The sequence below is a fragment of the Lipophrys pholis genome, assembly GCF_963383615.2.
Source record: "Lipophrys pholis genome assembly, chromosome: 1".
Lineage (NCBI taxonomy): Eukaryota > Metazoa > Chordata > Actinopteri > Blenniiformes > Blenniidae > Lipophrys > Lipophrys pholis.
This window is the reverse complement of record NC_137635.1, coordinates 26,683,199-26,698,300: the sequence shown is the minus strand read 5'-3', so window position 1 is coordinate 26,698,300 and position 15,102 is coordinate 26,683,199. Positions and strand designations below refer to the sequence as shown.

At 41.7% G+C, this 15,102-nt stretch overlaps 1 protein-coding gene across 2 annotated transcripts; it reads right to left on the bottom strand.

The window, feature by feature from the left end:
• Positions 1 to 4,174: 4,174 nt before the first annotated feature.
• On the bottom strand, positions 4,175 to 11,822 carry mul2 (mitochondrial E3 ubiquitin protein ligase 2). 2 transcript variants are annotated; one of them, XM_080459377.1, is made up of 6 exons: positions 11,696 to 11,822; positions 9,779 to 9,919; positions 9,184 to 9,271; positions 8,737 to 8,857; positions 5,823 to 6,054; positions 4,175 to 5,744 (listed from the first exon to the last, which is right to left on the bottom strand). In XM_080459377.1, exons 2-6 carry the CDS (start codon positions 9,893 to 9,895, stop codon positions 5,196 to 5,198), a joined length of 1,107 nt encoding a protein of 368 aa, XP_080315503.1. In that variant the 5' UTR covers positions 9,896 to 9,919; positions 11,696 to 11,822; the 3' UTR covers positions 4,175 to 5,195. The 2 variants fall into 2 exon arrangements, with proteins under 2 accessions (XP_080315503.1, XP_080315504.1); XM_080459378.1 differs by having other exon boundaries at positions 8,737 to 8,851; positions 11,696 to 11,809.
• Between the last annotated feature and the right edge of the window lie 3,280 nt (positions 11,823 to 15,102).

Sequence of the window (15,102 nt, the reverse complement as noted above, 5' to 3'; positions counted from 1 at the left end):
AGAACGTCCACATCTCACAACTAACCCCAACCGTAGCTGATCCCCAGTCGTGTCCTGAGGCGAGAAAAAACAATAGCCAGTATCTTTGCAAAGCAGCGGAATGTCAAAACATCAACATCATATAAGTAAATGTGAAGATACATAATAATCAAAGTACCCCCCTTCGATACATCACATTATGGTGAAAAACAAAACAGCACAAAAACAGCTTCACCATTTCATTATCATTATTATTATCATTATTATTATCATTATTTTATTCAATTCCATTTATTTTTGCTTCACAATTTTATTCACCAACTCTTTCTTATTATCTGAGGATATTCAATCTGGAAGTCCCCATCTAGTGATTACCTCCTGGCACCAAACGTGCACAAAACCCCAACACAAAACCCAACACAAAACCCCAATACAAAAACCCCAACACAAAACCCCAACACAAAACCCCAACACAAAAACCCCAACACAAAACCCCAACACAAAACCCCAACACAAATCCCCAACACAAAACCCCAATAAAAAAAACCCAACACAAAACCCCAACACAAAACCCAACACAAATCCCCAACACAAAACCCCAATACAAAAACCCCAACACAAAACCCCAACACAAAAACCCCAACACAAAAACGTCGGACAAACTTTGGCAATTGATTGAACATCATTTGATGCGCAGATAAAACCATCCACATACTGAACAACACTAGTTCACATCTGATCTACTCCTAGTAAATCATCTTTCTGCTTCATTTACTACCAATCTTCTTTCTCATCACTTCCTCTATCGCTTTCTCGTCATTCTCTATCGCTTTCAATCTGACCTGCTTCTATTACCTTCTTCCTCTGTTTCCTCTGAGTTTTCTGCTTATCCTCAAACTTTCCTCAAGCTCCCTCACCCTACTTTCTGATTCCCTCTTTTTGCCATCCACCAATAGTATCTGATCAAGCTCTCCCAAAGTCTCTTGAGCTTGTTCTTTCCTGGTCGTGTTCTCCGAATCCAAGAGTGAGCACCCTCTTGGATCGTAGGCAGCCTCCCAAGAATGTCCAACATGTCGTCGTATCATCAATAGGAGCATCTTGTCGGCTGGCTCCTTTCTTCTTGCACGCCTTGCATATCGATCGTCTGATTTCCCTAATTCTTCCTCTCATAGTGCTTCTTCTTGAAGATCGAGGAGCTTCATCCTCAGAGTCTCCAGTGTCATCTCTTCTTTCACTGTCAGTGGAGCTGTCTCATTCTCTGAGGTTCTGCTCCTTCGTTTCTGGTTTTGCCAGCATGCATCTGATTGCAGGATCATAACCAGCCATGAGCCTCCCGGGTCACTCAAAGGTCATCATGATTCCTGGATCTTTTATGCTTGAACATCAGTCCACCTTTGTACCCCAGACGAACTCTCGTCTTCTCTTTACTCGTCGTGCTTGGGATCGTCGTTGTCGTCGTTTCAGCTTGTCCTGTTTCCATGACACGCTCATCATCTTCCATGATGACACAGCTTCACTTTTTGTTGATTAGCGGAAGCTGAGGATAAACGTCTCCGAACTTCACTTCTTTGTCATTCGGTGGGGGAGTCTTCACTGGATCCATGTGAGAGAAGGGCTCACTGATCTCTTCCATATGTGTCTCTGTTACTTTGTCACTGTCTCTTATTTCCTCTTCAAGTTTGTTTATCTTCTCTGTGGTGGCTGACACTCATCTCTGTCCCTCATTCTCAAACAACCGAAGAATGCTAAGCTCAATGTGTCACCTATATCATATTAGAAGCATCTATTTATTTGTTTGTATGGCTATTACATACCTCAATTAATGTCTCCTCTGTCAATGATGTCATTCATGTATGCAATATAGTCTTTTTTGTAATTTTCCTCCTTGTTGAACTTCCGCTTTAAGTGTTCCAAGTCTGATTTCTGCAAACCTTGGTGAGTGTGGCCTTTGTTTGCATGGGACAGGCATCTCACAGTGTCCTTGTTCATTTTTCTTTATTCCTTCCTTGAGTTTGTCCATAAAAATTAGATCCACTTGTTAAAGTGTTTTGTCACTTGCTTTTGCGTCCTTAAAGGTGGTAGTTCTTTTACCGTTATCCTGTGGCACAGACTTGTTTCTGTTTTGTTAGGCACCGTGGAGCTGCCAACTATACTCCACCCCAGATCTGTCTGGGTTGCAAATGGCTCACTGTCCTTTCCGAGTAGAACTTGTTTTGGAGTTCTGGGACAGTTAAATCCAACATCACAGCTCAGGAGGGGAGGTACCTTATCAACAATCTCTGACAGATGAGGACATTGCTTGGCCATTTCATTTGTTGTTATGTTGTCATCGTTAAACAGGTTATAGTCCTTTGTGTAACAGGGAGGAAGGTCAATGAGAACATCTGAGTTCTAACCTCTCACCCTGATACTCTTTGACTTTTGACTGTAATGTGAACTCCCAGCATTGTGGTTAACTTTAGCTTAACTGGATGGGAGTCTGCTGGTAACTGTTTAGTTACCTCTTCACAAACAAATGTGTTGTCACTTTGTGTATCTAATAAAGCATACACTAACTGCTCCTGAGACGGTGTCTGGGCGGTGGAAACCCACACGGGAAAAGACCATGGAGGTCCTACCTGATTGACCCACCTTTGTGACGTTCAGAGCTGTGGCTGCGTTTGTGCCATTTTCTGTGACTGAAGTAACGTTGGTAGAGCTCTGAGTTCTTTCATTTGTCTTGTGATTTTCATCGTTCAAACAAGTGGGGTGCCGTCCTTTGCAAGTGTCACAGGTGTGGCGACGACGACAGTCTTTAGCTTTGTGACCCACCTTTAAGCATCCGTAGCATAGTCTATTGTCCTTTACAAATGTCCATTTTGTTGTCGAGTGACTTTTCTGTGAAGCTGGGACACTTTCACAACTGATGCCCTTCGTCTTTGCAGAACATGCAGGGTCCCTTTAAATTTGTTATTTCACTTTGCTTTATCTTTATCTGCATGTGCTGTAGCTTGTGTTTTAAAGACTTGTGTTGTAGACCTGTTTGGTTTAATCTCTTTTTTCCAGAGGTGAACTCCATGAATTAAGCGCATATGAAGAAATCACAGGATTACATACAATTTCCGCCTCGGGTCCTACAAACTTGGCAAAATCCTTAAAAAAGGGGAAATCGTTACCTTCCATGGGTGCAACTGTGACCTTACGATTCCAACATGTTGCGAGTCATTCTGGAAGCTTTTGCAATAACTTCTGGTTTTCCTCGCAGGCACTAAGTATCTCGAGGTCCTTTACATGTGGCGTTGCTTGCAGACATGCTATGACAAAATCAGAGAATGGTCTTAAACCTTCTGCATCCCTCGAGTGTATTTTAGGCCACTTTGACAGCTCGTCTCTGAATGCCTTTTGAACAACAAAAGGTTGGCTGTAGCATTGACCAAGCCTTTTCCATGCGTCTTTGTATGCCTCTTTGTCACTGCGATAAAATGTGCCCTCAAGACATTTAAGTGCTGGACCAGTAATGTACCTTTTTAACAAGTGCAATTTGTCAGCAGGAGCTATCCCTTTGCAGTCCACCAGGGAGATGAAGGAGGCCTTCCATTTAATGTAGGTAATTGGATCTCCAGTGAAGACAGTGGGCACTGGCACTGGGATTCTGTTTACAGCAATACTGTTATTGAATAGCTTTAGCCAGCTGGGAGATTTGTTTGTTGTACAGGATTGTTAAAAGGAGTAGATGCATAATTTTACATGATAAAGGGTGATATAGCGCGGTTGGTAGAGCGGTCGTCTCCCAGTCGGAAGGTTTGCCAGATACCCATCTCTGCCTGCCTACATGCCAAAGCGTCCTTGGGCAAGACACTGAACCCCAAACTGCCCAAAGTGACAGCGCCTTGAAGCCTCCAACGGTGTGTGTGAATGTGATGAGCTCTGTAAAGCGCTTTGGGGCTGTTGTCAGTGAAAAGGTGCTATATAAGTTAGTCCATTTATTTGTATGAACCCTGGGGGCTGCTTGTGCAAAGCTTTGGTTGACAAGAGAAGTCGCGTGGTTCTGTAAGATTAACTGACTGTCCATGTCAACTTTCAATTCCTTGTTGTAAATCTCAAATGTTGCACGTGCAGCTTGCCTTTCCTTTTCTGCTTGTTAGGGCTCTAGTTCAGACTTTTGTGCATTCAGTTTCTCTTCCATTTCCCTTATTCTTTTCTTTTGTTTGATTTCTTCTTCTGTGATTTTATACTGAGCTTCCTTTGCAGCGGATTCTGCCGCTGCATCAATTCTTTTGGCTGCAATGCTTGTTTCAGAGTGAAAACTTGACTGTGATGCAGTACCACATATGGACCTAGCGTGTTCATGTGCTAAAAGCTGATGGAGGTGTTGCCTTTCTCTTTCTGCATCATAATCATCTATTGCTGCTGCGCCCTCAGGAATTATTTTCATGTCTTTTGTCACTGATGCACAAGAGTCCATTTTGCGCCTCATGACATGGGACGGTGCATTACACTCAGCTCACTGTACGCCTTTTTCATATCATCAGCCATTTCTGCTAACTCAGTGATATATTGCATTTCAGATTTTCTCTGTAAATTTTGACTTGACCTTTCCATTGTTCATAGATGGTTAACAGTCTTTTCTCTCTATTACTGTTCATCTTGTTGATAAGAGCATTTCCTCAGTGGAACACGAGTCCGTTCTGATCACCTTAGTAAGGTTTCTTTAACTGTTTCATATTGCAAATCCTCCAGCTTTTCTTCCTCAGTATTTACCATTTTGAGAGCAATTGCCTGTCACCGTATCTATTAACCGTTGCTGCAGCTCGCTACTCCCCGCCGTTGCCTTGCCGTTCCTTGTGATGCGGGCGGTTAGCTTGTTATAGCATGGGGGAAGCGCTCTCGTTGGTGCTTTTCCCAGACGACAGGCCTTGCTTCTCTGGAGGCAAGCTCTTACTGTAGCTTACCCACCAACTGAAAGAGGATACTTTACTGATGGATTCTCAGGTTTAATGACAGTAAACCATCAATCTCACTGTAAGAGCTGGGGATACACATAAAAAATAGCATATGAACTTACAGCATACTCTTACGTAATAACTGGTACGTTATTTACAGACTGGACGTCCAAGATCCAGGTGGTAAATGTTGAATGTAGAGATTCCAATGTTCCTCTAATTTTCCCATGAACCTCCAGACAAAATGACCCCGTAGGAGTCGTCTCATGAACAAAAGCTTTGCCTTCTTTTAATTCACACTGATTTCTGAGCTGATGAATGCACTAACTGCTGAGAAGTCTCAGTGTGATACAGAGGAATCACTCTGATGACGTCCTGTCTGCAGATGGGGCATATACGGTGGGGTAAGGCTCGGTAGCAGGTGTAGCAGCAGCACACGTGTCCGCAGTCCAACAGCACACAGTCCCGAGGCTGACTCAGGCAAATCACACAGGTATTATTCGTGTGATGCTCGGCGCTGTCCTGAGTTCCAGTAACAGGCGGTCTGAACGCCTCGGCCCGTAGCCTCTCAAACTCCCTTCTTTCCTTCTCGTGCTCCCACAGAGCTTTTCGGTGGCGGTAGTAGCGTAGCCCCACCCACAGAAGGACCGCCGCCGCTGCCACAGCAGAAGTGACCAGCAGCGTCTTCCACAGGACAGCCACGTTCTCGTTCTCTTCTCGCAGAGTGTCAAAGTCTCTCATGCTCAGCAAGTACTCCGAACCGTTGGAAGGAGGCCGGAGACTCAGAGAGCCGTCGTCTGTGTCCAGGATCAACTCGCCAACGCCTGTTAGAGTCGAGCCAACCTGGAAAACAGGTGTTCATCATGAGGCTGATTCTTAGAGGGAAATAGGGGGTGAAGAGAATCTCATTTCACTACAGACTTTTAGCATTTCCTCGATCTCCAGTTGACCTTTCAGCTTCTCCCCGCTGAGGTATTGTCCTACAAGGTCACCAAAACCGTAAACGCCCTGCTGAAACTTCTCGTGTGTGGTCTCCATGTACACGCCAGAGGCCTGCAGAGGGCATAGCACCCTGACCGTCGTCTCATCTGAGCCCACCAACAGGAACGGCACCGCAGACACTCGCTCGTGTAACACTCGCTCGTCATCCGTCCTGCAACATCACACAGAAAACAAACCTGGTTTCCAAATGGATCTGACAAGCTTGATCAGTTTTTAAGTGATATTATTTCAACAATGATCAAAGTAAATTCAATAAATTTGTAGGATAGCTTTTTTGTTTTACTAAAAGGAAAACGTAAAAAGCCCCCAGCCTATAACTGACCAAAAGATGAAAAAAGGAAGAGTATGTGCAGATAAACAACTAAATACATTTTACAAAAATAAAATACTGAAGGATAAGCTACATTATAAAGACAGCAGCAGCAAGAGGCAGTAGTGAAAACAAAATCTCACTTTAGTGTGTGGAGTAGTCCGACTCTTCACCGAGTTGTGTTTGTGTTAATCTGTCTGTCCCTCCAGGATTTCTGGGCCTTTTTTATGATTATTGCAGTGCCAAATCTCTAAGTTCACGGGACCTTTTCCAGAAACTTGTGATACAAGTTGAAGTGCTTTTAATTTGTATTTGTTGCAGTAAAATTTAAATTCAACTTTATTTATATAGTGCCAAATACAACAGTCATTTTGAGGCACTTTTACGGAGTAAAACCAAAAAATTCACGTGAGCAAGCAGAAGTGACTCCAGAAAGGAAAAACTAATTTTGAATAGGAAGAAACCTACAGAACCAGGCTCAGGGGAGGAGAAACCTACAGAACTAGGTTCAGAGGAGGAAAAACCTGCAGAACCAGGCTCAGAGGAGGAAAAACCTGCAGAACCAGGTTCAGGTGAGGAAAAACCTACAGAACCAGACTCAGAGGAGGATAAACCTGCAGAACCAGGCTCAGAGGAGGAGAAACTTGCAGAACCAGGTTCAGGGGAGGAAAAGTCTGCAGAACCAGACTCAGAGGAGGAGAAACCTACAGAACCAGGCTCAGAGGAGGAGAAACTTGCAGAACCAGGCAATAATGAGTAATTAATGTTCTGAATCAATGAAATACTTAATTAACTGGGAGGAGATATAGTCCTATGGCCACAGGAAGGAAATCTATATATATATTTCTCCTGCTATTTTTAAAGCTTTTTCTTCCCCTTTTAGACATTGTTGTTATTTTAGCACTTTTCCCATTTTGATCATTGTGCTTTAATTCAAAATATCAAAGTCCTTTTGAAAATGACTCTGGTGTATTGATAAAACAAAAATAATATAAAATGTTTAGAGAGGTAGGATTTTCTGAAAGCTTTATAAAACCACAACTGTCAAGCCAAAACTGCCTTGTACAATTTCATATCACTGATGTGGCAGAGGAGGAGCTTCATGCAAAGGCCTGTGCTGCAGAGACAAACAGCAACCCACAGCAGCTGACCAGGGGGGCAGAATCAAGCAATCAGGTGTCTGGAGAACCCCAGCAGTTTTAGGCCACGTTTACACGTACCTGGGTTTTCACAAAAATGGATATTTCCCCCTCTACGTTTGATAAAAAATCATTGACAGGACCAGCATATCCACCTGGTTCTGAGCTACTATGAGCAGCCAAACCTGTAGGGGGCAGTGTAGCAAGAAGCATGAAGTCACGATAGTCAATCAGAATCCTGGAAAAAAACACAACGTCACGAATTGTGACATAAATATCCGGCTACCCCCCTTAAGATACACCTGGACACACGGATTTTATCCAGATCTCCACTGTGGACCGAGGTTTCAGGAACCATCGTTGGTGGTGAGTCGTCGCTGCGCTTATGTGTAAATGCCCAAGTGCAGAGAAATATCACAGTTTTTTCAAATACCCAGGTACATGTAAACGTGGCCTCAAGCAAACAAGCCAGTGCTTTGCTCTGTAGTGAGCCTGTGTCGAGAGCCCAGAAAACATCTGAAGAGCCGGCAAGGCAGCCGGCAAGGCAGCCGGCAAGGCAGCCGGCAAGGCAGCCGGCAAGGCAGCCGGCAAGGCAGCCGGCAAGGCAGCCGGCAAGGCAGCCGGCAAGGCAGTAAATGAAGACTCTCTGCTGGGGAGCCTTTTGATGATCAACTGTGATGTGTGCTGGGTTTTCCTTTGAGCTTGCTGATTGTAATTTCAGTAGTTAATTGGTGATTTTTACCTCATTTAGTTGCATTTAAAATTGTATTTAAACTGTCTGTTGGGGACTTCCGGTTTGGCGAGCATGGAGTAGGACCGGTTTTCCTCGAGCTCGGTGACCTTCAACTTTAAAAATCCATCTTTGTAACAATTTTACCATCTCTCATGACTGAATTTAGACAACCATGCTCCTGTTGCCTCCACTCCTTTGACCAACGCCTCTTCTTTTTAAAACGTGTTTTTTCTGATAAAAACACCACAAACTATCGTCAACGCATCCTCTTCGTCCGCCATGTTTGTTGACTCTGGAATCACGTTTGATCTCAAGAGGTTTTGCGAGATTTCCCCATCTGATCTGGGGATGTTCGCGAGTGAAATCGGTTCATGTGTGGTGTGTTGATGTTGCTGAGTGGCTGCACGCCACACACTGTACCACCAGAACCGTTAACCCACTCCTAAATGAGAGTAGAGGAAACCCGGGACGTTGTCTGACTGCTGCCACCTGCAGTGTGTGAATGTGTATGAGAATGTGAAGCATTATGAAGATAGGAAACTCACTTTTCTGAAGCAAGTACAAAAGAGTTCTGATCTATGCAGTATTGTTTGGGAATCATTGAAGTTTAGCAGGATGATAAAAAAAAATGTGTGAAGTGTCGGTTCTCACCAGGATCGTGACAGACTGTTCCACACCAGCCTGTGTTCTCGCAACATGAACTTCTGCAGCACGCCAACATTTTCTTTGTGGAAGTGGCTGGTCAGAGGTTCACCCTCTGGTTTCACTGCACCTGCACACACACACACACACACACACACACACACACACACACACACACACACACACACACACACACACACACACACACACACACACACACACACACACACACACACACACACACACACACACACACACACACACACACACACACACACACACACACACACACACACACACACACACACACACACACACACACACACACACACACACACACACACACACACACACACACACACACACACACACACACACACACACACACACACACACACACACACGTTGGAGAATGCACATTTTCACATGCAAAGAGATTTGTTTCTGAATCATTACCTTCGATGACAACATATTGAAGACAGGCTCCTGGTGTAACTTTCAAAATGTCTTTTAGGTTTCCGTCTACAGCGAGGCGTGGCGCATTCTGATAACATGACACACAGCGTCAGTACACACACACGTAGCTCCTACTCCACGACAATGAACAGGATTCACGTGTATAATATTCTACTTTTTCACCAGCTTGTGAATTCCTGCATCGTGAACTCAATTCTGATGGTCGTGACTTATGACAGCATCCCCCGCATTTATTCTGATGATATGTCTGTAGACTTGTCAACTATGTCCAACGTGCGAAGGCTTCTGCCCCTTTTCCCAAGATAAGGTCAACTTCAGTACCCCAGAAGTTCATTTTACAAATGTGTCACGTATCACAGAAAAGTTCTAATCCGACACTTTCTGGTATATTCTGTAAGGCGAGACAAACATATTTGTTTAACACCATTGAAACACAAGTCACTTCACAATGTTTAACAAGAAAATAAATTAAAGAAAGTAAAATCTTTTTAAAGATGAAGGTAATAAAAATAGAAAAAAATTTTTTGAAGCCCACCGGTATATACAGTATTGTATAACAATCAAAAGTACTCACGTCCAGTTTGTCCACAGTCGCCCGGCTCTTCCTGTACAGATAGTAGAAGAAGCCTGAAAGAGCCAGACTGCTCCCAAGACCAGCTGCCTCTGCAAGCGTCACAGAGAATCCAACCATCCCCTCATCGGCTCCAGTAACAGTCTGAAAAGACGAGCAGCGCAAACACACTAAATAAATTAACTATCCACCAACTCTTTTTCTACTAGGATTCTGAGAGGCTTCTTGTACTTTTGACAGGGAAAATAGGACTGATAACTTTGCTCAATGAAATAATTACCTCAGCAAAGTATAATTTAACAAACCATGAAACATTAATGAAAAATACTTACTTTTATATATTACCACATATATGCCATGAAATGAAAGCACCATGTTACTGATACATTCAACTGTATTTCTATAGCGCCAATTAAAACACAGCAATCAATTTTACAGAGGAAAAAACAACAATTCAACATAAGCAAGCAGAGCAGACGGTGGAATGTGTAAACCTCCTATTTAAGAGGAAGAAACCTGCAGAACCAGATCAAGCGGTGGAGCCTTTCTGCAGAACCAGAGTCCAAAGTGGAGACTCTGAGGCCTTTCCCATCTGCTTTGTATGGGACACTGTTTTGCAGTTTTTTGAGGGGTGAAACGGTGAGCCGAATCATTTCTAAAAGTGGTAGCAACCCACGTCCCGACTTTTCTGGATGTTTTGATGTGCTTCTTATGTCTGTGCTCCCAACGATGCGGGACGAGATGCAGAAAAATCTGCATAATAATAATGAAATTTACTGACATACAATTAAATGGCCGTCCAGGATAATAATCCTTGTGCCTTGCCACTAAGGCAGGCACAAGAATAAAAAACTCTTCATAGCTGTAAAGCCAAAAGCCTGGATACTGATACGAATCCTCTCACGGCAGAAGTGGAACAGAAGTCGTGTAAAAAGAGCAGCTGAGCTCGTAACTGTAGACTTTAAACTTTGCTTTATTAATCCCTTAGGATGACTCCGTCAGGGAAATTTGAGTTCCAGCAGCTTAAAAGAAGAAGAGCAGCACACAGAGGATAACGAAGATGAGTTACAGAAAAAAAAAAAAGGTAATTCACCTAAACTTAACTAAATATAGAAGTGGCAAAAAGAATTACACTCTTAGCCAAAAAATAGGACACAAAATATAACATAATATAACGCTTAACTCTTAGTTAGACTCCTAACAAAATATAGTCCAAACAATATAAAATAACAAACTCTTAACTAACCTTAACTTAGCTAGATGTAGAAATGACAAAAAGAATAAGACTCCTAACAGAATCTAGGAGTGAAAGTGGCCGAACGTTAAATTGCTCTGTGGCTACAGAAAGAACTATTGCACAAGTATGATCCTTTGCAGTGAAGAAACCATTAGATATTGCACAGTTTGCATTATGGGATGTGAGATGGAGGATGATGAGGTGGATCACTGGGGATTTGTCTGCATTTGCAGCGTTTGAAGCTGAAAAAGTAGAATTTTCAACTATGAATATATTTGTACGTATTGACAACTCTGGTTATCATTGACAAATCTTATTACATGTACAGATTTTAATACAGATTAGCAGATAGTTTTTTTTTTACACATTTGAAAACCTAATAACAGACAGCTAAACTATGACTTAAAACTTGCAAATACCATTTCACATTGACAAATTATTTTACAGATTGCCAACTCTCACTTTGGACACACACAGATTGAAACACGGAGAACAATTATTCATACTCCCTCTCGTTTTTAAAGTGTTTTATGGTACTTTTAGCTTCTTTAGCTGCTAGCTTTGCTCACGACAAGAGGAAGTCACCTCTAAACATTTCCTTCACTCAACATGCTACTCAGAGAGAATAATATCTATAATATGAGTTCTTACACACGATACAACATGAAGCCGCTGTTCAGTACCTGAAACGAGACACAAATCTGTCGATTGCAGCGAGGTCTTCCTGGTCTTCTTCAGCCTGTCAGTCCACAGACAGCTCCATAGTGCCCTGGCGGACTGTCTTCTTCGTCGTCTTCTTCTTCTTCTCTTGCTTTTACGGCAGTTTGCATCCATGTTTGTTGCATTACCGCCATCTGCTGGTTCTACCTCTCTATGTCATTCCCACCGCTCTATATTTTCCCGCTGCCTTTAGGAACCTGCTTAGATATTTCATGCCCCTTCCACTTCCCCTTTTTTACAATGTCCTTTTGGATGTTTCCCTGTTATGTATTTGGTACTATTCAGATTAGTATGCCCAACTCTTACTCTTGTATAAGTCGTCTCTTCCTCCCTACTCTTCCTCCACCCCTCATTCCTCCCACTTTATTTTGAATACTGAACAGATGTCTTCCTCTTTCCTCCTTGTCCCATTGTTGTTGCCATATTTTATGTCCCTCCCCCCATCCTATAGATTTCCCTTCTGATCTCGCCAACATAATGTTTGTCTATTTTCGCTTGGTTGTGCTTTTCTTAGTCATCCTATCAGCCTTCAGAGAGACATTGAAGACTCCTTTGGTCAAACTCATTTTGACAGGTCTAGGTAAAAATAAAAGTGGAGGGGGTAGAAATTGAGAGAGTTCATGAAATTAAATTTCTGGGGGTAATTATAGACGACAAAATGAGCTGGAAACCACATATCAAACATATACAGAGTAAAGTCTCAAGAAACATCGCAATAATGAATAAGGCAAAGAAGGTCTTGGATGGAGGATCGCTTCATACTCTATACTGTTCACTAGTCTCTCCTTATTTGCAGTACTGTGCTGCAGTTTGGGGCAACAACTACAAAACCACATTATCTTCAATAAATATCCTTCAGAAAAGAGCAATACGGATCATTCACAAAGCCGGTTATCAGGAACACACAAACACATTATTTCTGAAGTCAAAATTACTCAAGCTTACTGACATTGTGCAATACCAAACAGCACAAACAATGTTCAAAGCAAAAAATAATCTATTACCAGGGAATATACAACAATTGTTCAAAAATTATGAAGAGTCTTACAATCTAAGGATAAAATGTAACTTTAAACAACCAAGATTTCGCACGACCAAAAAACGGTTTTGTCTATCAGTATGCGGGGTGAGACTACTGAACGGGTTTAGTATGGAATTGAAGCAATGTCCAAACATGAGACAGTTTAAAATGCTATATAAAAATAGAATTTTCAAAAGGTACGAGGATGAAGAAGGTGTGGCCAATCACTAGGCTATTTTTAGGGGCAAATGTCTGGTCATTTCTTTTGGTTATTTATATTGTTCGTTTCTTTCCTTGCACTGTGGGCTTGTTTGTGGGTACAGGTGTTTATGTCTGCAGATATGTATGAATGGACGTGTATGTATATATATTCTATGTGTTGCACAGGACGTGTGTGTGTGTGTGGGTGTGGGTGTAAGAGATGGAAGGAAGTAATTATATTATTTATTTGTGACAAGGGGTGAGAGTAAATAAGTTTTACTTCTTCTCACTCCTTTTTGAATACTCTCTGACGATGTTTTTTTCTTGATTTATTTTATTTTTGTTATTCATTTATTTATTATTTGAGAGGAAAACTTTGTTGTTAATTTTCTTTTCTTTTTTTATTGTTTTCGTATTCGAAATAAACATTTCAATCAATCAAAGGTCAAAACCCCACCCCCTTTCCCCCCCACCCCCTCTTCCGGTCTAGGTCAAAGGTCACCCCCCCCCCTTTCCCATGCTCCCCTTCCCCGTTTTGACACTCCCTTTCCTGCCCTTTTTAAATTTAAATTTTTAATCTTTTTCTTTCTTCCCGCCTATCAAACAACGATAGTACAGCTATTACATCACTACATGACCAAAGTTAGAGATCTATTAGACCATAAATCACCGGTCATTCTTTCTCATTCACCGGTTTTGCTTTATTTAACTTACTGTGTGGAGGTCTGGGAAACACATGCAACTTCATTACAGAAAAAAAATCAGTCCTTTACAGAAAAGACCTATAAGAATGGTCTCTCAGGTTAACTTCCGGGAAAGCACCATTTCTACAATCAAGAACATTATTTTAAATTCTGTTTATTTCGGACATGTGGGTACATAAAAAACAGAACAAAGATAAACTAACACAAACAAACATAACAGCAAAGCAAACAAGGCAAAAGAGTAACAGATAAATAATAAATAATGGCCCTTTATGGATCTGGTAGAGTTCAAAACTATTCAAGTTTTGTACAAAGCAAAGATAAACCTATTACCAGGTAACATCCAGAAAATGTTCCATGATACGGGATTACTTCTTCACAAGTACAGCAGTTTATCTTAGTGATGGTCTTGTTTAATAGAGAATACCGCATTAAAAGTTACACAGTTTATCACAACCTTTTGTGCAGTTGTGGTGTTAAATTATGAGGGACATACAAATGTGAGCAAGTGGGATGAGTTCAGGAATTAAAATATCCGTCCGTCCGATCCCTGCCGAGTCCACGTCTGTGAGCGTCTCGTCTCGGAGACTGTTGGTTGTCCGATGGTACAAATTAGTTTTGCTGATCACAGTCCTGCTGGCCAGCTTGGGTGTCCCTCTGAGGTTCAAAGGTCCGTGGGATTTCCTCAAACCTTAAGAAAATAAGAGTTATTGATCCGTTTCTCAGGAAGCCGCTCGCCGCCATGAACGGTTGATGAGACTCGGCCTCTTATCCAACCGTGGTTAAGATGAGTTTTAACAAAGTAGGCATTTTTATTGGAGACCTCTGAACGAGTATTTTTTTAAATTTGAATCTGAAATGCTTAACCTAAAATCTATGGTGGTTTTTATCAACGTTCCTATTTCCTATCATCTCTCTGACCCTCTTGAGAGGAAAAACTCTTGTTGATAAAAATGTTTCTGTTCATAATTTGTAACGTTGCCTTTTATTTTGTTAGGAGAGTTTTTTTTGTACTGCATTTCAAGTATTTGTATTATTTGAGAACGTCAACCAAGGAGAATGTTTCTGTTTGTTTAAATAAATTGTGCATTTTTATTCGAGACGTGGAAAATCTCTCAAGGAGTACTTTTCTGAATTTGAATCTAAAGTTTTGGGTGCTTTGTATTGATATTCCGATTCTTCTATCATCTTTTCAGTGTTTTTCTTGAGTTGTTGACATAAATGTTTCTGTTGCTTTTTGTAAGTTTAATAAGTTTACCGTAAGTTTTGATATAAAGCGACCTGTTTGTCCTAAATTCCATTGACATTTTACAGACTATTTTTGATTCTCACGGTGATACGGGACAAAGTGGGTCCCTTTTCAGCTCAATACGAACGGCTAGTTTTGTTTGCCAATACGGGACGATTCCGTAAAAATAAAACCCATCTCATCCCCTGCTTTATG

What these genes read in the sequence shown, in the direction of transcription:
- mul2 (XM_080459377.1), bottom strand. Translation starts at nt 9,895, where the DNA reads ATGGTTGGATTCTCTGTGACGCTTGCAGAGGCAGCTGGTCTTGGGAGC. An exon ending in CGACTGTGGACAAACTGGAC is followed by an intron (nt 9,272 to 9,778) that starts GTGAGTACTTTT and finishes TCATGTTATCAG; the next exon opens with AATGCGCCACGCCTCGCTGT. An exon ending in AGATCGAGGAAATGCTAAAA is followed by an intron (nt 5,745 to 5,822) that starts GTCTGTAGTGAA and finishes CCTGTTTTCCAG; the next exon opens with GTTGGCTCGACTCTAACAGG.